The following is a 24,616-nucleotide window of genomic DNA, read 5'->3' as shown; positions in this document are numbered from 1 at the left end:
TATATATATATATATATATATATATATATATATATATATATATATATATATATATATATATATATATATATATATATATATATATATATATATATATATATATATATATATATATATATATATATATATATAAATTAAATGTTTAATAGACAATATGAACATGAAATAGGTTGGCACTAGATCAGCTGAGATTGCATGTTTTCCCTGCCTGAGCTAACACTGTGCTCCATTAACTCTAATAGAGACACTTCACTGTATTATTATTGCATTTATAGGTGTTATTTATTTATTTTTATCTGCGCCTCTTCATTTGGCTAAGGTTCCGTGATACAGAGTATCACAACTCGGCAGTGAACCATTGGTGAATAAATTGCAAGGCCCACTGAGAAATAGATTGGAAAAAAGGAAATGAAATCCACCTCCCTCAGCTGTACTTCAAGTGATGCATGCAAATTACAGTATAATCCTATTTACAGACACGGGACACTTTATTAGGTATACATGCATGATTTTAAGAGATCCATTGCAAAAGCCACTGTTGGATGAACTACCAGATATGCTATCCAAGAAGGATCTGCAATCGAGTTAAGACCAGGAATGAGTGTTAATCACTTTTAGATTATCTTGGATTAAATTTAATAACTTTATTCATCGCATATTCTGGAAATTTCACTGTCACAGTAGCCAGAGCTACTGCTTTTCCTTTCCCTAACTTGTTTCAGGTAAAAAAAAACATGCATTGAGTTATGGCTGCCTCACTATTGTTATAATTCACAAACAAAGACGTTCTGCTCACAGATACATTAACAATCTTTCTCACTCTTCTTTCACTGACATAATTCACAAACCGTCAAGTATGCCTTTTCACGCCCAACAGATAATGTCTGAACGCAAATGTTTCTCCCAACAAGGGTCATTTAGTCAGACGACGTCCTAGTTTGAGCTGAATCCCAATGGGAGGGTGATGAACATGATGGGGCTTTATCTCTGTTTGTCAGGAAAAAAGATCTGGCTCATTGTTGCAACTCAAATCAGTTTTATTCAAAATAGCCAGGGAGACGATGGTAGCAAACTGACAAATAAACAAAGAGACGGAAAACATAAGCTCCCTGCGCTTGATGACTTCAAGCCGTCATTCTTCATTATTAAAACCAACAATGGCTGATTTCACAATCTTTTCAAAGCATACATAATATTCAATTCATTTATGAGATCAGCAAGTGTTCCCAATACTTTCCAGCAGTACATTTTTATTCAATTTATAGTGTGAAATGTGTTGGTATCTTGAAGCACTTCAACAATTGAATTTCAACCAGAGAAAAGACTCATAGTAATCTAAACACTCTGAAAGGCACAACAGCCCTCATTGTTTCTCTGCTTCTACTTACATAAAATGGTATCTAGGTGCTCACAGAAAATACTTTGATTAAAGAATACTCTTTGTTTTGATACTGAATAGATGCTAGTTTTAAAAGTATCCATTGCTCTCATTACCCTTCCTCTCTGTCTTGCTGGCGCTTTACCGATAATCACAAGAGCACTGAGCTAGTTCACAAAGGTCCAATCATAATAGACGTTTCTCATTATCAAATTTATTTTGGCAATGGTCCAGGAACTGAGGTTTTATTACTGGAAAAAATTTTGGTAAATGTTGACCTGACTGCACTCAAGGTACCATATTTACTGTATTGTTTTAATCTTTCAAAATAATTTCTGCTTCTCCGTAGCTTTGTGTGGGGGCTACGTGTATGGGAAAATGGGCACAATTCTTTCACCAGGATTTCCTGATTTCTACCCCAATTCTCTGAACTGCACCTGGACAATAGAAGTGTCTCATGGTAAAGGTAAGAGATTAATTACACAGTAAAGGTGTTTCCTATCTGGTACTGTTGTAATTTCTTTCTTTCATGACCTTTAAACAACTATATCTCTAAAATTGTCTTGGGTCTTGCCCTCTCTACTCATTATCCAATTATTCAATTACCGCCATGTACCTGTCTTTCCAGGAGTCCACCTGGTCTTCCATACTTTCCATTTAGAGGAGAACCACGACTATTTGTCCATCACAGAGAACGATAACTTTCTGGTTCCTGTGGCCCGACTAACTGGCTCTGTACTGCCTCCCAGTGTCAAAGCTGGGCTCTTTGGGAATTTTAGTGCTCAACTACGGTTCATATCAGATTTCTCAATGAGCTATGAGGGATTCAATATCACCTTTTCAGGTAAGAAAGCCTTTATAGATTCCTGATTGTATGCATGATGTCCCATATATTTTTGAACAATATAGTATTTTGTACAGCTCAGAGTGGAGGTTAAAATGATCTTTTTCCAAAATAATAAGAATACGACTTGGAGCCTTGTGAGGATCCGGGAGTTCCAGCTTTTAGCAGACGCACAGGATTCCGATTTCAAGTCGGTGACTCGCTAGCCTTTTCTTGTTTCCACGGTTACCGACTGGAGGGAGACAGCAAGATCACCTGTCTTGGTGGAGGCAGGAGAGTGTGGAGCAACACTTTGCCCAGATGTATAGGTGAGAAAAAAGGAGTATACATAATAAATTACACTCCTCTCAAAAAGACCATTCTGTTTCAGTTGTGTATGTGGCAACATACCGATGTAACATTTTTCACAATGTCAATAAAAAAAAAAATCTGTCCTTCATGTGAGGAATTGGTAGCCTCCAAAGCTATCTTCTTCACTTTATGACTATGTTCTTTGCGGAGACAGCCGTCTTCTAGCTTCTAGCGTTTTTGAGCTTTGGCATACTTTTTGTATTGAAATAATTTACGGTTCTAGGTAATTGTAATTGGCTCGGTTTATCTCAACGAATCTAGACAGATCTTCCTTACTGAAGATGTTTATCTTAAAGTTTCTTCAGATGTGGAGTGCCTCAAATTATGGCTCTGTGTTCACTGGTGGACGGGGTCTGTCAACAATAGAGTGTTGTTGTTACTTTGTGTATTTAGTGAAATGACCGTTCAGTATACCAATCAGTCCTTCACAAGTCATGTGGCAAATTGTCTCTTTGGAGGCACTCTTTCCATTGAATGAGCCAATCTTCGGGTTGAACGAAAATAGCACATTGTGCGACAGATGACGCCTCAAACGTTTTTTTAATTTGACATGGATGACTTCGTTTACATATCTTTTAAACAGGTGGTCCTCCCTCTGCAGGATTTGTACATTGTCCTCAAAGGAATATTCCTTCTTCCTGAGATGTATATCTGCAGCTTATTATAGACTTGAGGCAGCTTCATGTCAATGTTGCCCCTTACACATGTATGGCTGATTGGTCTCAAGATCTTGCCCTTCAAAAAAAGTAAATGTCTTGTATTTGAGAGAATTTGCTCGTCCACAGAGTTGGACAGCTTTGGCTTTATAGTATTTTACAGTTACTGTTTTGAGCACTAGAAGAGTGAAGGTATCACATTTATTATTTATGGAACATATGGATGGAAGCATAGATGCTATACTACAAAATACAAAACATTCATTGTCATGTCTTTTACAGATGTAGTAACTCCAGGAATGAAGAGTCAATGTTGTGATTACTAAATTTAAACACAACAGTGTTGTTAAAATGAAGTAATCTGAATTATTCAACTTTTCACATCATGATAGTTTTCATAGTTAGCAGTGTATATTATTTGCTTTACTTGATATTTTTAATGTACTATTTTTTTACTGCGCTTGTTATTTTCATCATTTTCCAACTGGTGTATGTGTTGGTGTCACTGCTAAGCTTTCTTATCCCCGCTACTCTGTCACCTTTTTTTTCCACAACACACACAAAGCCAAACTACCTAGATAAATCACTGCCAAAAGATAATATGCTGAAATTGCAGTGATTTTGATCGACCGTGTCGCTGTCTCTGTGTCTTTATTCTGTTGCTATAGCTGAGTGTGGCTCTACCGCTTTGGGACCAGAAGGTGTTCTTGTTTCCCCGAACTTCCCATCCAACTATGACAACAACCATGAATGCATCTACCGCATTACCACCGAGAAGGGAAAAGGAATCAGGCTAAAAGCTGAGAGCTTTTCTCTGCAAGATGGCGACTATTTGAGGGTAATTCTTTGTGCAAAAACACATACACATACATAGTGAGATACGGTAGACATGACCAGAGGCTTTCCCAAATGAAATTGAACGCAATACTTTTAACACGCTTCAAAACAAAATTGCAGGGAATGTTTGACCACTGTTAGACTAAGGGTGACCTTTTTTTTTTTTCCTGAAGGCCATTCTCGGAAAATCAAAGGATGTAAAGGCAACTTCAAATCCTTCTATTAAACAGAGGATCAAAATCGGTTAAATATTTTCAAATCCTAGAATTGTTTTGAAACATTCCCCTGGCAAACAACAATCTCTATGTTGAGTATATCAACAGTGTTCTTACATTCTTAATCGAACACACCTATTTTCTTAGAAACGTTTGAATACTGTTTTGCATCATGCTGAATGAATGTTTTGCCAATGCAGTTTATACCTTTTATAGTATTGGCACAATACTATTGACACATAGTCAAATAAGGGATTTCTTGTTAAATGGATACACAAATACCAGTCTTTTGAAATGTGAAAATTTCAAATAGAGGGAACAGCAGTCAACTACATTTGTTTTGCTAATTCAGAGCTAGTCATAATCCGCAGGGTTTTAGCTCCTGTTGGATTTGTTAACATGCCTGTGCAAAATGTGCTACCACTCCTGTAGGGATGTATTAGCTCTGTTTCTATTATTGGTGAATGTGTTATTGCTCCTGCAGCCACAAAAGCTGAATGAACACATGGGCAACGAGTACACAAAAGGATTTATTCCTTCTCTGTTGAACCCTTATGTGTATTACCTTCAGTTATTGCAACACCAGACGGCATCCTTTTTTTTTTTTCCTGTGTCCCACTTTGGATCCCATCATTGCAACATGGCACAATATATTTTTTCCCAATTCATATTTCAAACTAAACTGGTCAATTAGGAAAATATCAAGCTTCCAATTTGCAAAATGCAAGAATAAGTAATAGCAATATAAAAAAATGTCATCCTCTATATTCTATATTTTACATTCATCCCTCTGTGCAAAGAGCAGCCTTACTCGGTGAGCTATTTTCACAGTTACAACCATCTCTGACAGATACAGCCAATAACGTTTTGACTTCAAAACTTTGCTTAGCAGCATTAGGCCCGTGGCTATGGTAAAGCCAGTATGTGGTTAGAGTGTATTATCACTAATAGGGCGTGAGGATCGACTGAGCCCATATGTGGTTAGGTTGTATTAGCAGGATTCTGTTTGGTTTTGAAAAGGCTTAAATTGACTGTAAAAACAAAAAAGGATACGCATTAAAAAAGAAGCAATCTGGTTTATTATAAGTAAGTGATCGCAAATACATACAAACATTTACCATCTCTGTATATCTAAAAATAACCTATCATGTAGACTATTTCTCTCTCTCTCTCACTTCAGATTAGTTAAAGGAATCTTTGTAATTTTTTCCCATCTTGTTCCATTCAGTGTCACAACAACACGTTAATCTTTGCATCCATGCCAATCTTCTGCAACTGCCTCTCTTCTGCAACTGCCTCTCTTCTGCAACTGCCTCTCTATACCACAAACTGCCTTCATTTCTTCTCTTTGCCTCTAGCTATTTTGCCTGACAGCTCCATCCTCGTCATCCTTTTATCAAGGATTGTACACATCCAACGGAGAGATGTGTCCAAATAATCAAAGTTTCTTCAACTGTATTCCCAAAACCTCTAACCTCGTTTTTTCTTCTGATAAACTAATTTGTAATCATATGTAATTTGGTCACTCCTAAGAATACCTGAAGCTGTGCTTCCTTTTTTTCTCTAATCTATATAAAAAGACCAACTTCATGAATGAAGTATAAACCTTCACTTTAATTATAGCAGAAATTCATGTATCATATAAGACACTTAACTATTTCCAACCTGCCTGGATCTATATCTTAACTCCACACTACACCAACCGTTGCTCTCAACTGGACTCCTAAGTACCTGTCATTCTTTTTACTTCGAAGAGGAGTGAAAGTCCAAGTTTTTTTTCTTTCCCCCAACACTTCCCATTATTTTCTTTTTCACATTGTCTCTGGAACACTAGTTGGCAGGGAGCCTCCCCTATAACCTCCAATCCTGTAACTGTCAAGTCAGGCTGTACATGTACAATGACAATACAGGCTGACGATTCGTTCATTCAAGTATTTAAGTTCTCAATTATCACCATCTCTTTCTCTCACTCTTCTTCACAGTCAAACATTCATTCACTTATATTCGGTATTACATTGGGTAATTGTAATGCATCTTTTTCCCCCAAACACTTCCTGTACCTTCCTTTTCCCACTTTCACTTCAGATAATGATGTCATCTATGGACTTCATGGTTCATGACAATTCCAGTCCAACCGTATCTTTCAGCCTATCCATCATTAGAGCAAAAATGACTTAGTAACTCCACTGTTATTCTACAGAACACCTTACCCACTGCTCTACGTCTGTCATACATATCATGTGCTAATCCAACATACTTCTTCGCCACTCCAGACCTTTTTATACACAGAAAAACACTGTCCCTCTTTGTTTGCCTCCACCAGAAAGACATGTTGTGGCTCTTTCAAACTCTTTGTACTCCACCATTACCCTTGAGGCAGATATTTTTGCAAGATAATCTTCCTTTCCATGTGGTGCATAAATACTCATTTGTGATGAGACTCAATCTAGCCTTATCCACTCTTTCTAATAATGGCATAGTGTCAAACATGAACTTTATACCTATACTAAGCATAAATTACTAACACTTTATGTCTGCCTCTGTTCCTCGTATCTTTGTATGCTCGTCCATCCACCTATCCATTCATTCATGCATCCATTTTGCATTCAGTGTACAACAGGTCTCCATAGATATTAGGAAATGTGCTTTAATCGTGAAATTATACAATAATAATTGTATTATGTAAATGGTTAAGTGATTGAAAATCCTCAAGGTATATAGACATTTTTATTTTCAGAATGTCCAAACATCAACAATTGCCTAAGCTCTCACTTTATTATTTTAACTGTCTCATCTTTGATCAAGAGCTTTGTGCACTGCACTTGTACTGCTTTAAGGTTTTATTTTTTTGAGGGGGGGTTGGAACATCAGTAGAATTTCATCCTTAAGGTCAATAATTCAAACACATTTACTCATTTTACAAGCTTCAGGACAACTACTTAGTTTGGAGTGTGTAAAACATTCCAATACAAACAGTTTTTGTCCTAGTAATGATAAGACATAATAAAATGTTTGACTAAATTTGCTGGAGCAGTCCGACCCTCAGGTCAAAAAGGAAGATTAAGACAGGACCCAAGTGCCGGAATTGTTGTTTGAGAAAAGGGTCTGTCAGACAGAGGGACTGGGGAAGCAGATGGTGACATAATGATTTATGAGCTGCAGGGCTTTTGATTAACCATACAGAGTTTTACACTCACACACGCGCACACATGTTTTGAGAAAGGGAAATAAATTAGGTGAGAGTGACACAATATGGGATGAGGCTGGAGTATGGAACAAGGAAAAGCAGTTTGAGCTTGATTTTATACATTGATTAATTTCTCTGTTACTACAAATACAAAATCCCATACACGGTAGTATACAATTTGGCTTCATGTAAGAGCGTTACACGCTTACGGCATGGCATATTAGATCTAGATGTATTTTTCTTGGTTCTATTTTCTTAGGAAGTATTCAGTTATTTTCACAAAAAAGTAAGAGACCCATATTTTAATATGGCTTTTCATACATGGATTGAAAAAACTTTCAGTTGTTTGCCTGCTAAGATTTTTTTTTTGTCATATATTGGAAAAGGCTGGCTGACTAAGTCATTTTGGAAAAGGTTTTAATATGAACCCAAATACATTGATTTAAATAGCTCCTGAATCTGTCATCCAAAAAGAATAACACAATTCATTTGATGCCAATTCAATATTAAAATAAACTACATATCTAATGACTTGGTAAAATATGAGGTTTTCAATAAGATTTGGATAGTGGTTGTGCAAGAAAAATTTCATAGCATTCCAAACCTTTTAGTCAGAAGAGAATGGTTTACTCAATAGTTTCAGTTGAAATTTTTAATGAATAATTATTCTATTTTTTTAACATAACTAAATTTGTGTTAATTTTATTATTGTATTGTTTTCACAGCACAATGTGGTATACCAATCTTTTATTCAGTTTATAAAAGCATATGTTGCAGCTATTTTGATTTAATTTCAATCTGAAAAGGTTTTTACCAACTGTGAAAATCTAACATAATAGATTAAACGATTAAGGCAGTTTTTCCTGGACAGTTTTAGGCCATCAGTTATAGGTCCCCCACTACCTGCAGGCATGCCATACCCAATCTATCAGTAAGTACCACAATGTCAAATAGTGTTGTGGAAGATTCGTTCTGAGGACTGGGAAATTTCTTTCAAGTAGCAGTACAATTTTGGGTAGCCACTTTCAAACACAAAACATTTCTTAGCTCACATGTTGAACTGCACACATTTCTGAAAGAGAAATGTTAATGCAGACAAGCTAATTGAGGTCAATGTAATTTAAAAAAATCTTATTAAAACAGCATAGAAGTAAAACTATATGGTCAATTGTCATGCTTTACATTGTTTACTATGTACTTCAGTGATGACATGCATTGTATGCAGATTAAATTATTTTGAGATATTTTAAAGAGAAAATAGATAGCCTATTAAATACACAGACAAAATAATTCAATCAAACTCGGAGTTAAAACGTTTTTTAAAAAATGTTCACTTGTTTCCCCCTAATACATATTATGTTTGACAGGTTTATGATGGTGAGAACACTTCATCTCGACTCCTTGGGAACTTTACCCGTGAAGTTATGATGGGTAATATCATCAATAGCACCTCCAATCACGTGTGGCTAGAGTTCAACAGCAATGCTTCTGGAACAAATCAGGGCTTTCACCTCGCATACACAAGTGAGTTTCAGAAGTATTTTTGGAAGGGGCTTATCATATTTGGACACTTTATCTGGGTTGTATCTCTTGAAGAAACATCACCCACTCTGGATAAAGCTTCACAAAAAAACCTCTTAGAATGCCTAAAATTAAGATTTAATGACTTGCATGAGCCTGGAAATGGTGACAAAAAGTATTCCTAGAAGCATTGACTTTCCACAGTTAGTGCATGAGAGTGATTTTCTCTAAATGGAGAAAGTTTGTCACTATGATTCCTCCTTCCTCAGCCTTTAAATTAACTACAAGAGCCTAGTGTAGGACGATAGGACAATGAAGTGTTAAAGACAAATCCTTGTGTTGTACAAAGACTCGCCAACAATGCTTGCCCATTCCAAAATCTCGGTCTTCAATGCCACATTAAAATAAATACTAATATTCAGTATAAAAGTCACTGGAAAGTAGCCTAATGGTATGACTAAAGGTTTTACCTTAACAAAAAAAGTGGTTGATTATTTCACAACATTACTGGAAAACTATTTTAAGGGTTGCGTAGGACCAAGGCTAGGGAATATGAAAATGCAACTAAAACAAAAACCTAACCCATGGCCTGGTAGAAAATGCATCATTGGTAGAAATTCTATTTTGGGGCCTAGATTCTCCACTGTCGTTGGCAGGAAAAATGTGTTTATCAAAGCCTTTTGCCACAGAATTTATGAATGTCAGTCTGGAAATTGATTCTTAAAAAAAAAAAAAAGACAGGTACTGCAAGCAAGACAACATCCCAAGGGAAAGAAATAGATGAACAATCTCAAGGGAGAAATTCTCAAGAGATATTTGGAGACTATTGCTTAATGGAATCTGTTTTGTAAAGAAGTATTGTCAAATATTGCATATGTTGATCTGATACTTTTACATTTTCTATGTTATTTGTTTCATAAAAATCAGTCATGGGTTTTAATGTTGTCGGTTGAGAAAAATATTGTAAGGAAATGCCATTTCTAGCAGGTTTATTTGAACCCCCCCCCCCCCCACACACACACACACACACTCCTGTGCACATCACATGTGTAGCTTCAAGTGTTAAATGAACTTTCTCATTACCCACACAATAATTGTTCTCAAACTGCTTCCAAAAATATTCTTTATCATCACACAAATATGGGAAAGTAGAGGATTACTTACTTGGTAAGCTTGCTGGGTCAAGTAATTCCTTTGACTGTTACAGCAGGAAAAAAAGTAAAAGACATGTCATGTACCACAAATCTCTTGAGAATAGTCTTTCATTGTCAGCAAAATACCAATTTCTTACACTTCTGACAAGCAAAAAGAGCCTTGGTCTCAGATATCTACGCAATTTCTGCTGAGGGTTGAGCTCAAAGTGTAGAAGTAGCACAACTGAGCCAGCTGCTCCTAAAGGTTAAAGGTCTTGTAAAAGTCATTTTGATAATGTGATTTTAAATTCATGAAATATGTCTATGTATACGTATATATCTATATGGAGTATGTATCTCTCAATTGCATACATTTAGCAAATTTGTATTCTGTATTACACTGAAATACTGTTGCCCCGATGCCCAACACTTCTACATATATATTTTTTTATAGGTTTTGACCTTGTACGGTGTGAAGAACCTGGTGTCCCTAGTTATGGCTTCAAGATCCAGGATGATGGCCATTTTGCCAGCACCTTTGTTCTTTACTCCTGCAACCCTGGCTACAGTCTCCATGGCAGTAGTACACTGACCTGTCTCAGTGGGGACAGACGTGTATGGGACAAACCACTTCCGTCCTGCATTGGTTAGTATACCAGTAAAGGTATCAGAATAGGCACATATGATGCCTTAGTTATAAAGTTCCAATTTAATTTTTGTTGTTGGCATCTTATCTACCTCATTATTAAGTGACCTACTTCTCAAAACAGACCTTTGGCAGTGATGCCTAGCTCTTAGCTTCTACCTTCATAACAAGAATGTTTGGCATGCAAAGCTTGGTTCCCGTCCTAACAACATACACACACAATTTGGGCTTGCTCAGTCCCCATTGTTGCAGGATGGCATGGACACATTTCACTCATTTCTGGCCAGATGTTTAAGCCTGGAGCAAAACGAGCATTGCAACGTAGAGCAGAAGTAATTGAGTTGGATACCAGTGTGCCCACTAGCTTTGATGAAGCCAAAATGTGCTTTTTTGCCCCTTTATCCCTTGAGACTGCAAAAATCCCTGTGTTCAACACAGCTCATGTGCAAGATATTCCCAGGGCTCTGCCAACACATTGCCAATTGGGTTATAACAATCTTAACCAGTAGATCTGAATTGGCTTGCACGGGTAGTTGGTGATCTCCTATAAGCTCACAACATGCATAGCCACTACAATGTAAAACTCCTCTTTGATACTGGCATACTAAATGAGGAAATGGTGGTGAATTTAGTATTGTTTGTGTCATTTTTTTGTTGTTGATTGATTGGTGCTTGAGTAACAATATAACCCCTGATTGGGTCACTTCATTCCTCCAGGTCAGACATCATTTGGTTGGTATCAAGAAACCCATTGGGAAACATTGACTCCTTTTCTATGTTCATGAAGTGTGCTTGTTCTCTATTCCTTTTTTTCAGTCTAGACTTAGCCTGCATATTTTGCATATTCAACAAACAAAAGCCTGAAAGCTTTGAGACACTGCAGGGACTGTGTGGGCTCGTGGAACATTTTAATTTGGAATTCCCATACGTACAACGAAACAGTCTTTTCCTAACCCTCTCTCACACCTGAGCTATCAGAAGCAGGACATGGCCTGATTAGGTTGCTAGTGGCAACGACATAGAATCAAAGAATGTATGTGTGTATGCATACACTTTTGGGCCTAATACATGTGTCTGTGGGTGTACACTGTTTTTTTTCCTCAGTCCAGCATTAATTTGCAGCTGCTTTGTTGCTGTCTTATTTCAGGTAAGCCAGCAGCCAGGAGAATGCTTGGCAGGCCCCTGGGCTAAATGCCTTTGCATCTGCCTCCTTTGTCACTCTGTTCGGCCATTTATCACGTTGCCATTATGGCTGTCGTTCTGGCTCTGTAAAATGCTCGCTTTTACTGGCATGGAGAGGAGGTGGCCTTGCCCAAAACTATTTCTAATCTGTACCATTCGATTTCCCATCTTTCCCAAAGTAAATTGAAAATAAGTGGTCTCCTTCCCCGTACACATTCTCGGACAAATTCTTCTACTGCATACAGTATGTTTGGACCTACTATTCTTGCTTGGTTATTGCTACTGTCTCGGGTAAATTAGTAAAAGTGGATAAATGAAACACCAGACAAAAACAACAACACACATGCCATTCCAGTTATCTCATAGTCATTTGTTACTTCACTCCTAGCACTCCTGGGAGGAAAAAAAAATACTCCACGCTGTCATTCAGCAACCTTGAAAGTCAAAAGACTTTGGAGTCCCGGAGTAAATTATTGCAATAACATTTATTTAGTTCACCCTTTTTGTATTTTTTACAAACAAATTGCGAATAATTAGGATGGGTGATGTAGTGATCAACATTGTCATTGTATTGTGTCCTTGCAGCGGAGTGCGGAGGTCACATAACTGGAGCAGACTCTGGACGAATTCTTTCTCCAGGTTACCCTGCCCCATATGATAACAATCTCCACTGTACCTGGACTATAGAGGCTGACACAGGCAAAACTATCAGGTAACTAATAAGATGTAAGAGTCATAATATTGTAAGAAGGTAGCTGCTGAAAATGTCTGAAGTCACTTGAAATCTTCCACTGAACCGTTTTGGAGTAACTGCCACAGAAAAGATAAGATATAACTCAAGCATGTAGTTATTATTATTTATTTTTCCACAGTCTTCACTTCATTGTCTTTGACACTGAGATCGGTCATGACATCCTGAGAGTTTGGGATGGACCATCTGGACCATCGGATGGAGGAATTCTTTTGAAAGAATGGTCTGGCCCAGCCTTACCTGAAGATATCCATTCAACTTTCAACATACTTACGCTTCAATTTGATGCTGACTACTTCATAAGCAAGCAAGGCTTTTCCATTCAGTTTTCAAGTGAGTATGTTCATCAATTTCTTGGGTCATTTTTTGCACAAATAGATTTAACATACATTATTTGCCTCCATAAAAAAGTGTGATATAATTTGGCCTTAGAATACTGGGGTGGCCTTTGCTTTTACAGGCATTCAACCAAAAAATATCTCTGCCCAGTTCCCTTAGAACAGTGGTTCTTAACCTCGTTGAAACTACCAAACCCCACTAGTTTTATATGCACATTCACCAAACCCTGCTTTAATGTAAAATATATATATATAGATTTTTTTGCAAATTCAAGATGTATAAATTACACGCACCACTCATTGGCCTAGCAATGTCAGGTGATCATCTGCAGGCAGTGATGATCAAGCGGGGCATGTTATTGTGAATAGACATGACGAGTCGATGTGTCTTGACCTCTGTGGCAGAGGCTTTGCCGAACCCCTAGGGTTTGATTGAACCCAGGTTAAAAATCACTGCTTTAGAATCATCACCCCCGTCTCTGAAATCCACTCTGGCAGAAAAAAAATCAATTGCAAGCATAAGGAGTAAAGAAAATAGATGTGCTGTCTTATGACCTTTGAACTTTTTAGCTTTCTTTTATTCAAATATGCATACACACGATGTTTCTTTTCTGGAAAACTCAGCCAATATCTCAGTGTCGGCATTTAAGACAGCCCACTTAGCCGGACCTCAGTGAAGGCTGTGTTTTATAATTCAACATTCACTCTTGGTTTTACTCATCCCAGGTGTCTACCATTTGAACTTGTTTTTTATCTGTCCCTCCTTTGTTGAGCATGGACCCTAATTAGGCCCTAATGTCAGTTCTGTATGAGGTTTAGAAGGACATAACTGTTCCCTGTGGCATTTAATCCATATAGGAAAAAATACACACATCAACTGAGGTCTCACTCAACAGACTGTATGCCCTCCTGATGTATGTGCAGTATACGACCCCAGCCGGGTGATGGCAATGAGATATAATACCTGTTTTCTGTGAGGTTAATGTGTAATGTTATCGGATGACCCTTTGATCCAAGAATGTAACAGTAGAACGAGATTGAATGTAGGGTTAGTGTGAGTTTAAAATGTATGCTGTCTTCATTTCTGGAAGACAAAATAAAGGACAATTGAGACTGATGGTGATGTAATGGTTAAAACTATCTTTCATTATTGTATGCCATTCAATCAAATTGGGATACTGTGGTGAAGGCTGTAAATACCATATTTATTCGAATATAACACGGACATTTTTAACCTAAAAACTGGAGCAGAGTCCGGGTGCGCATTATACACAAATCCCATTAAAACACTGCCCTCTGTCGGTGAAAAAGTCCCCTTTGCACCATTTATGGATAATAGGAGACATAAAAGCTGTCTTTGTCTGCCTGATGGTGATAATCTCTCTTCTTTTACAAAAGCCTGCCCTCTCCAAATAGCCTTCGGCAAGTTTATAGGGTAATACTAGGGGTAAAAAAATTAAACAAAAAAGTGACTCCAGTGAAACGAGTCTGCCCAGGAAGTGCTATTAATGCTAAAAAAAAAGAATGGAATCAAATGGTTAGTGAATCTGATGATGATTTTTTTTTATATTATGGTTGTGAGTTAGGCTAAGGGCTGAAAAAAAATTATACCCATTTTTAGTCACAAATTATTGGTGCATGTTATACATAGGTGCGCATTATACTCGTATAAATTCGGTATGGCTGATGCCTTTGCTAAAATGTGGTCTAACTCAACTTTTTAGTTTTGCTGGGTTTTTTTTTTTAACATTGCTGCAACAATGACTTGTGGTGATTGTGACTGAATGAAGAAGGAAATAGCTTCTTTAACAGTGTTGGACAGGGATGAGGCAGTCAAGCTCAGCGAATAAGATGCACAGTTCCCAGTAGTGTGGTGTCTTAAAATGAAATGCAGTGCTGTAAACCAGTTCTCAGGTGGTGTGGCCTGCTTCTTCTTTTTTGTTCTCAATTTCTTTGTGAGTAAAGCTGATCAGTGCAGCAATGTCTACTCGAATTAGTACAAAATGCATACATTTAATGATATTATTCTCCATACTTAATATTTATATGTACCACCATGTGCCTCAATCTCTCAGGCACAATTGGCTTTAAATCCTCATTTTCAAAATAAATATTGGCACACTACATACTAATCAAAGCCTGGTTATTTGTTCCATTAGTATGTTAATTCATTTTATTCCCCCATGTTAGCTTATCATTAGAGAAAGGTGATATTCAACACTATACCAAATAATGCCGGTTTGCATAATGAGATCGTCTTACACCTTTTTAAAAGAAGTTTTTCGGAGATTGTATGGGTACGTTGTGTTTTAAAATGATTATTGTTGTAAACTATTTTTTCAAGTCAAATCAACAAATTTCTAGTGATGTATTGTGAATTATTTGGTTGGTAGAAATCACCCAAAATTCCAGTAATGTGTCTTGTTCTTTGGTAGATGACAGTCACACTTTTTATATAGAGAATGTTATTTTATTAAACAATAGGATAATTATAACAATCAAATATGTTGTTTATGATAATTTTCCCTCCTCCATCATCATTAAAAGAGTTATTTTTTGGAGGGGTAGGTTTCATTTTGAACTCCAAAAGCAGAATTACCTCCCTTATCAGCCATTTATCAAGTGCAATGAACCATTTTAAGAAACACCAAAGTCATTTTTATTGGTATACTTTATCTTATCAGTCTCAAAGCAAGTTTCTCACACATTTAAATAAAGTCATCAGAACCTCACAAAATGAGAGAAAGTATTACCTCAGGCAGAAAGACTACAAAAACACAGTTGAACATCAAGGCTAAGGTGTCATATTTGAATATATTGAAAGAATTCAGTAATACCCCACACCTGGGCTCCATTTTTTTCTGCTTTGCTGGTTCTTGCTTAATTAGTCTATCCCTATTGATTGTTGAAAATATTAGTACTTGCCCTGCAGAATCAACAAAATTACAGAGTAAATGTTTATATTTTAAGGCGATATGAAACATACCCCTGTGATTGAAAATCCTGACATGTTGGATTATTGACAACACTCTCAGAATGCTGATTTGTTGAAATTTAGATGACACACTGCTGCCCTTCCAAATAACAGACATATCACTTTGGAATGGATCTGCAGTTGGTAGCAAATTCTAAACAGGGTTATCTCACAGCTTGACACAAAACAATGACCTGTCAGATAATACTGTCTATACACAATATGCAACATTTTTGCCTGCAGTTTCAATACGCTGGCACTCTTGTTTTTTTGGGGGGCTCACCACATAATGGACTATTGTGTGTTCCTAAATTGTTTTTGTTTTCAGACAGATAATATTGTTGTGTTTGATTTCTCTAGCCACAACAGCAACAACCTGTAATGACCCTGGCATCCCAGTAAATGGCTCTAGATACGGTGATAGTAAGGAGCCAGGCGACAGTATGACGTTCCAGTGTGACCCTGGTTATCAACTCCAAGGCCAAGACACCATTACTTGTGTTCGCATGGATAACAGATTCTACTGGAAGCCTGACCCTCCAACATGTATGGGTAGGTGTGCATTACTCTCACTGATTTTATAACTGTAATTCAGATATAGAATGAATGATTGTAGCAAAAGTAACTTGGATAAAATGAAAAGTTGTCCTTATAATTCAGAAGCCAAGCATGAGATTATCTATGATGTACTCTGGGACTTTAGTTGCATTTAACCTCTATTAATTAATTATGTGAGATTTTTAGCACATAAATCAGATAGAAAATGTGTTTTGTGAAAAGTGTGCCACTATTTTACGAGGCTTTCAGTCTGATTTTCACGTGATTAGCTCCTTGCTGTTGTACCATATGGTCTTACTTACCAGAGGGTCTCGTTAACTGTGTTAGATGATGGCCCTAACTTATATCATAATCAGGTAATAAGAAAACAAATTATATTATGTTACATAATAATGCAACTTGAATTCACACATATTGAATCGTAACTGATTCATAAATATGAAGCATTAAAAATGGAATACTATGCAAAAAAATAAAATAATAAAGTTATTTGTGATAAATTTGCACAGCAATGAAGACATTTTTTCCAGGGAATTTAGTTTTCATAAATCAGACATTTGAAGATTGAGTTTCAGTACTATTAAAATATATCCTACTAATTGCACTGCAATATTTTATGTACATACTCTCTTGATAACCAGCTTCATATTGACAAAATATGCCCTTGCTTTTGCTATGTGAGGGCAGACTCGAGTTATGAAGTGTGGCTGTCACGAGAAATAACTCTCAAGCAGCTCCTCACACAACCCTGCAGATTTGTTACAGATGCTCCATTTTATAGATCTCATCCAGTTTAATGCTCAAATGTCCAAGGTGATGTTTGTTTACTGAAATACGGGCTGTTGAAGCTGAGGCTCCGAGAAGATGCATTTTTCATTTTTTCACACAATTAGTTTATGTGCTCGCCAAAATGTACATTCGGTCGTTTTTGACTAGCCAGGTTTCCTGGCACCTGGATTACAGTTTTAAATAAATAAATTCCTTTTATTAGAATGAATGTCAAACAGGAGTAGTTTTCTTTTACGGCACTGTCTATATCAGACCAAGGAAGGTACGGTCTGCACATCACTTGTTCTTCAAGTCAAAGTTAAGACAAATCTTGAGGTGCGCTCTTTGGGAAAGAGATGTTTTTGGTTTGGTCACAGCTTTTGCCTAATGTTTGATTTTCACTTAATTTTTTTGGCTAATGAGTTTTGGTGGAGTGCAAATATTTACAATTAAAAAAAAGAATGATGCAATTTTATAAATATTGGCTAATGTTGATTCAATTGTTGAATAAATCCTTATGTATGGAATAGAGATTGCTCAATATGGGTTTTTCAGAACTGGTACAGAATATTAATAGTTAGAGGAGGCCAACAACCTGTTTTTGGAGCTGAAAGTAATTTGCAGTAAAAGTGTAAGAAAGGTTAACAATGCAAACACTGAACTTCATTGACTTTTATTCATAATGTTATGTATAAATATATATATATATATATATATATATATATATATATATATATATATATATATATATATATATATATATATATATATATATATATATATATATATATATATATATATATATATATATATATATATATATATATATATATATATATATATATATATATATATATATATATATATATATATATATATATATATATATATATATATATATATATATATATATATATATATATATATATTTTGTTTATTTTTTTTCCAACAAGTGGTGTTTCCTCTGTCATTGCTAACCCTTGCCATACTCCAGTAGATAACTCCCTTCTCCTCTGCTTACATTTTGGAGAGTGGAAGTGTATGGATGTTGTGTAAAAATCTCCAAAAGGTGTAATTTTGGGCCATCATCATGACACTATTTTTGGGTTTTCTCCATAGCAACCTGTGGTGGTAACGTTAGTGGTCCTTCTGGAGTGATCCTCTCTCCTAACTACCCCCAGCCATACCCTCCTGGGAAAGAGTGTGATTGGCGCATCCGAGTGAACCCAGACTTTGTCATTGCGCTTATCTTCAAAAGGTAGGAGACTAAAATATGCGTGACCAGGGCTTTTAATAAAAGTGTTACTGACGTAAAATGCATTCTAGCTCTCAACTTGCAAGTGGAATTCTGTGTCTGCTGAAACACTGCGGGTATTTCTAACATGATTAAAGTCATAAAATATTAAGATCGAAGTCACATTGCACTTTTTCCATCCAGCTCAGTTTTGACTTCCTTCAAGCGGCTGTGTTTGGTGACATACTTTACTGAATGATGATAATAATGGGATTAACTAACGTTTGTTAAAATGAAGCAGCCGTGCTTTAATATTTAATGGACTCATTGAAATTTGAAACATGGTGCACATTTTTACTGAATATATTTAATTTGTTTAAAACCTTCAATTGACATCATTTATGCATTTTATATTTATATATATATATACATATATATATATATATATATATATATATATATATATATATATATATATATATATATATATATATATATATATATATATATATATATATATATATATATATATATATATATATATATATATATATATATATATATATATATATATATATATATATACACACACACACACACACACACACGTATTATTTATTTATTTTCTATGTAAAATATTTGATACTAACAAAGGGCATCATGAAAACAGTATCATAAATCAATGTGGACAAGGTCAGCATTACTCTTGGACTGGATTTAAAACTGCAGGTTCACACTGAATGTTCTAATCTGATTCCGCACTTTTAAGTGAGTCAAGATGTCCGATATCACCTTACACCAAAACACCTCGAACATGCTTGATTTATTGCTAATTGCAAGTAAACAGCTATGTATGTGAAGGCACATCAATGTAATTGTATGTGCATCTGTAGACCAATTAGTTGAACTCCACTGGCTGGGTTAGGATGATTTAAAGCACACTGGCATTCATTTTCAATCTAATGTAGCATATTTAGGCCATATATTACATAATATCATGTCCATTTGCTGCAGTTTGACATCAATTACCTGTGTTTCCAGTTTCTCTTCACTGCAGCCCTGCAATTAGGATGCACTGCACTAATGCATACCTGTCAACCTCGAACCATTTGTGATCTTACCAAATTTTGTTTTCGCCCTTACATATATGTATAAATACATGGAAAATCTTACCACTTTACTTTTTTGTAAAAAATCACGAACAACAAGTAGAAAATGTATGTTTATGTCAAGGGAACAGGAAACGGAAATCACATGGTGAAAGTGTTACAAAACGAAATGTTTATCATGATCTTTTTTTTTTAGCCAATCAGAGGCGCCGGTACATATATCACTTGGCAGACATGCGTTTCCGGGAAGAAACAATGGCGGATGGTGAAAAATGGCTAGAAAGTGCCTTAATTTATTTTTTTTTCTCAAAATCACCGTTTAGCGTACCATTTTCATGTGTACAGCGTACCAATATAAAAATGGGCTTTCAGTTGTACCAATTACGGCGAGAACGTACCAGTTGACAGGTATGCTAATGCTGACATCCGACTAAAATTAATGGCATGTCTTGACTTGGCCATGGAAGAAAATATCACAAATTAAAACCTCTAATTTAATGTTGAATTGCAGGCTAACGTTTTTTTTTTTTTAGTAAGGTTTGATAATAATATTTTAAATATGTTGCTATGCCGTCGTACTACAATGTGAACATTCCAAAAGCTTATATCTCAAGAATATGCTGTATACAACTGAAACGTTAAGCACTGTTGTCCTTATGATACCTTAGCTTTTTGTGAATAAAACATATATTTAAGCGAGACTAAACTTGATAAAAATGGCAGTCATCTGTGCTGAAATGAAAAGTATTTGTACTGTGCAGCAGAATGAACATAATGGTCTCTCCACTTATTTGGACGCCAGCATTTATTTTGGATGAAAGAGAATAATTGCGTAAAATTGTGTTGTCTAAAGGACGGTCTGAGCCCAGGCAAAAAACATGTTTTCATTTCTAACAAATATGTTGTTTTTTTGTTGTTGTTTAAATAGCACACAATGTGAAAACCTGTTTTCAACTGATTGAAGATAAAATGAAAATCAGGCCCCATCTCTTTGTTTTCTACAGCCCTGCATATAAAGCAAATGAGACTACATAGTTACTTTCTTGCTTTCTTTCCTTTTGTCTCTTCTTTTTCTTTCTTCAGTGTAGGAATTGCATGTCTCCCACTTTAGTAAAACTTATTTTCATAGTGTTGGAATCTTTAATACGAATTATTATCTTAATCATTCAGATGTCCTACAGGATTATGGCACCATCACTTTCTGTTTATTCCCTAGAAATTCCCGGTTGTCTATGTCAAATCTTTCTTGCTAATTAAATTAGCATTTATAAGGATTGCAATGACCTTTCTCACCTGAATATTATGCTAAAATTGTCATTGATCTCTGCTGAATGTTAGAGCTCTTTCAGCCTTGTCAATTCATGACATTTATACTTGAATGTGGCATTACAAAAAAATGTCTTTGCAAAGATCTCTATAATACTTTGTCAGCACAGAGGGGCTTATGTGCCATTAAGCTCTTGCTAAATGAGATATAAATATGGGCTTTAGTAGTCACAGGACTTATGTTAACCTTGAAAATGATCACATTGGGTGATGATGGGAGGTGTTATATGGAAGAAATAGTATATAACTAATATGCCCAAATATAATGCTAGTGGCCCAGTGGTTTCCAAATTCATCCGAATGGACTTCTTGACTGACAGCAGCATCGGTAATCATATGCTCTGTGGTAGTAAAAAAATGAATATGAGCTGACAATGGAATTTACTCTAACATCCCTCGTGTGCTTCTTTACATACACGGTCACGCACACAACACACGACTTCCAGCTTAACTAGACAGGTGGAGAATAAAGGTAAATAGAAATTTGGACTCCAATGGCAAACATAGAAGTGCATATAGATGTGTGTGCATTTATAACTGGTTGGTGGGTGCTAAGACTGATCTAATTGATGTCAGACTGAATCAACATTGAGTATTATGTGAATATTGAGGATTATGCGTGTCCATGTCTGTGCTTGACAATGTGTATTTTTTTACCCTATAAGATCTCAGAGTTATTAATTTATTTAGCAACTTCTAAATTGATATCAGGGTTCTTGTGTAATGTTGTGACGATTTTAAGGAGGAAAAATATGCCTTGAATTTGCTGATGGACAATGTACAGAAAGGAAGCATAAGTGACTAAAATACGTTTGCTTCCTAATCTGCATTTCCCATATTTCTTTGAAAGGATTTAAGATTACCATTCATTTCCATAGCTTTGAGTCAATTTCCATCAGACAACCATATTTGAATGCTGTAGGGAAAAAGAAATACCGTTATCCATAAATGAATGGCACTTACTATTCCAGAATCAGTATACACATCCTGTTTTGTTTGAATCGATCTTTGTTTTTCTCTCATCAGTTTTAACATGGAGCCCAGTTATGACTTCCTACATATTTACGAGGGTGAAGACTCTAATGGGCCTCTCCTGGCGAGTCTCCAAGGCAACCAAGCTCCAGAGCGGATCGAGAGCAGTGGTAACAGTCTTTTTCTGGCATTCCGGTCGGACGCCTCACTGGGCATGTCTGGTTTCGCCATTGAATTCCGAGGTAAAACTTGATCTTCACACTACTTTCTATTTTATAATGGGCCAGTGAACATTTCTTATGAGACTAAGACTGTCAAGCACAGATGAATGATAGTTCCACATCAGTGAAAACTAAAACAATGAACGTACTAGTTCACTTATTTCTTTGTGCTTAATACTTTTTGGTTTGCTCCTGATTTGGATCAGGTGCAGGCAAACTACTCCACACAGGGCCACAGGGGGTGGGGATTTTCGTTCCAACCCATCAAAAGGACACCTTTTCACCAATGATGTCCTACAAGTGCAATCATTGGATTGCTGTCAAGTGTCTCTTATTTCTGCAGAAACCTTATTGGATAACCTGTCTCTGTTGGATCATTTGGAACAAAATCCTGCACCCACAGCAGCCCTTGAGGACTAGTTTACCAACCCCTGCTTTTGATGCTCTTGTAGATACACAACAAATGACTGAAGTATTTGACCAGTCTATGTAATTACAACAGCATATTTTTTTATGCTAACAGAAAGTTTCCTTAAAAAAGGATTCCTTGCAGCATTGCGTTTTGAGTTTGTTTTTTTTCAGCTGAAAGGCCGAAATGTTTATTCTCATTCCATGACTTGTTTACCTCAACAAATTGATCCTGATCTTGGTTTTACACCAGGTGCTTTACTGGTAGTGATTTAACAGCTATTGTCATTGTGTAACTAAATATTACGTCCTTACCTGACTACAGACTAGATCGCCTCTGTCAAGTTCTATAAAAACAATTTTTAATTTTATGTCTATCTCACTCCATTTATCTGTAATTAAAAATGATTATCTCCCTCTCTGTTGTCTGCCTCCCAAGACCACCTCACACCTCTGTACTTTCGTCATTAATTCTCTATCCTTCATCTGCCATCACTCTAATTAAAATGCTACCTTAATCATCTTTCTGTTTAATTTTCTTCTTGCCTACCACCTATTTTCAAGTCTCTTCCTCTGTTTTTTTCTCTCTCTCCATTCTTTACCAGGCAATCACAGTCATTCATAAAAACTGAGATACCACTGTCATTTTTTTCACGTTATGTGAGTTCCTGTCTTTTTTTAATATCTCCAATTCCATCAATCTAACTTCTCATTTTCCCTCGTTAGTTTTTCTCCCCAGACTAGAGAAGTTATCCAGTTTGTTTATGACATTTAATCATATAAACATTATGCTTCCTCGACAGAAATGTATTAAGAAAATAAAAGAACAATTAAAGCTAATTTTAGGGGGGACTTCAAATGGTATACATGGTCCAATTCTGATAAAATTGTGGTAATTGATGTATTTGCGTTACATTACAATATTCAATTTGTTTGAAAGCTGTGGAATCGTTCGCCTGATTAATGCAAATGTTTCACTCATTTTCCTGACTTACCTGGCAAGATTGACTGTTCATTTATATTATGTCCTACAAAGCTAAAATTTAAGGTTTTATAATTTTACAGCTATATAATTTTCTGAATGCACTGATCTTACTTACTTTATTTTTTTATCCTTTCAGAAAAACCAAGGGAAGCCTGTTTTGACCCCGGTAACATCATGAATGCTAGTAGGACTGGATATGACTACAAACTGGGATCCCAGGTGTCCTATAGCTGTCATCATGGCTACACAACTTTGGGCAGCGAAACAATAACCTGTATAATGGGGAATGATGGGAAGCCGGTGTGGGACAAGTCTCTGCCGTCATGTAAAGGTAGGATATACTTTTGTTTGAGGAGTGTTGGGTATAACGCTTTGCTGCAATGATATTACTTTTTTTCTGTAATGAGTAGTTGAAAGGTATGTGCGGGTGGGTGTTTGCTTGCAGACATGTTGAACATTCATGACAGATTTGTCAGGGTTTGGAAGGCCAATCTGTCGCAACTGTCTATTTGATTAATGGCTGACGGAGCCCAGCAAGTGACATCTGCCAAAAGGCCATTGGGATTTTTTGTCATATGATGTGTGTGTGGTTGTGTGTATATATTTTTGAATCTACAGTATATACATAATTTTATGAGATGCCATCATCTGACATGGTCACAAGTCAGTTGAGGTGAATAGGTAGAGTTACTATCTGAATTAATTTCTTTACTTTTATTAAAAAAGTAAATTCAAGGGCTATTTTTTTTATTAGTTTTACTGCATACAAATATTTTTGACTGAATCCCAGTGATTTGAGTGGTCACCGCGTGGGTTCGATCCCAGGTGTGTCCTCACTCTGTGGAGTTTGCATTTTCTCCACGGGTTTACTGTGATCTTCCCTGGGTACTCCGGTTTCCTCATGCATTTCAAAAACATGCATGGTAGGCTGGTGGAACACTCTGAATTGCCCCTAGCTATGAATATGAATATCTCATGGTGCCCTGTGACTAGCTGGCCACCAACTCAGGGTATCCCATGAC

General features: G+C 36.2%; 1 protein-coding gene across 2 annotated transcripts in view; it reads left to right on the top strand.

The window, feature by feature from the left end:
- Window positions 1–24,616, top strand: part of LOC144193894 (CUB and sushi domain-containing protein 1-like) — a 253,549-nt gene that overhangs the window by 170,102 nt on the left and 58,831 nt on the right. For both annotated transcript variants that reach the window (XM_077712526.1, XM_077712525.1), the window contains exons 21-32: window positions 1,728–1,844; window positions 2,007–2,222; window positions 2,342–2,530; window positions 3,898–4,067; window positions 8,836–8,992; window positions 10,577–10,768; window positions 12,536–12,662; window positions 12,823–13,034; window positions 16,374–16,565; window positions 18,459–18,597; window positions 22,035–22,222; window positions 23,731–23,925. In XM_077712526.1, coding sequence (XP_077568652.1) covers window positions 1,728–1,844; window positions 2,007–2,222; window positions 2,342–2,530; window positions 3,898–4,067; window positions 8,836–8,992; window positions 10,577–10,768; window positions 12,536–12,662; window positions 12,823–13,034; window positions 16,374–16,565; window positions 18,459–18,597; window positions 22,035–22,222; window positions 23,731–23,925 — 2,094 coding nt within the window. The remainder of the gene's footprint in view (window positions 1–1,727; window positions 1,845–2,006; window positions 2,223–2,341; window positions 2,531–3,897; window positions 4,068–8,835; window positions 8,993–10,576; window positions 10,769–12,535; window positions 12,663–12,822; window positions 13,035–16,373; window positions 16,566–18,458; window positions 18,598–22,034; window positions 22,223–23,730; window positions 23,926–24,616) is intronic.

The sequence above is a fragment of the Stigmatopora nigra genome, chromosome 3 (genome assembly GCF_051989575.1).
Source record: "Stigmatopora nigra isolate UIUO_SnigA chromosome 3, RoL_Snig_1.1, whole genome shotgun sequence".
In the NCBI taxonomy this organism is placed as follows: domain Eukaryota; kingdom Metazoa; phylum Chordata; class Actinopteri; order Syngnathiformes; family Syngnathidae; genus Stigmatopora; species Stigmatopora nigra.
The sequence above is the reverse complement of the archived record's forward strand: the minus strand, read 5'-3'. Positions and strand labels throughout refer to the sequence as shown.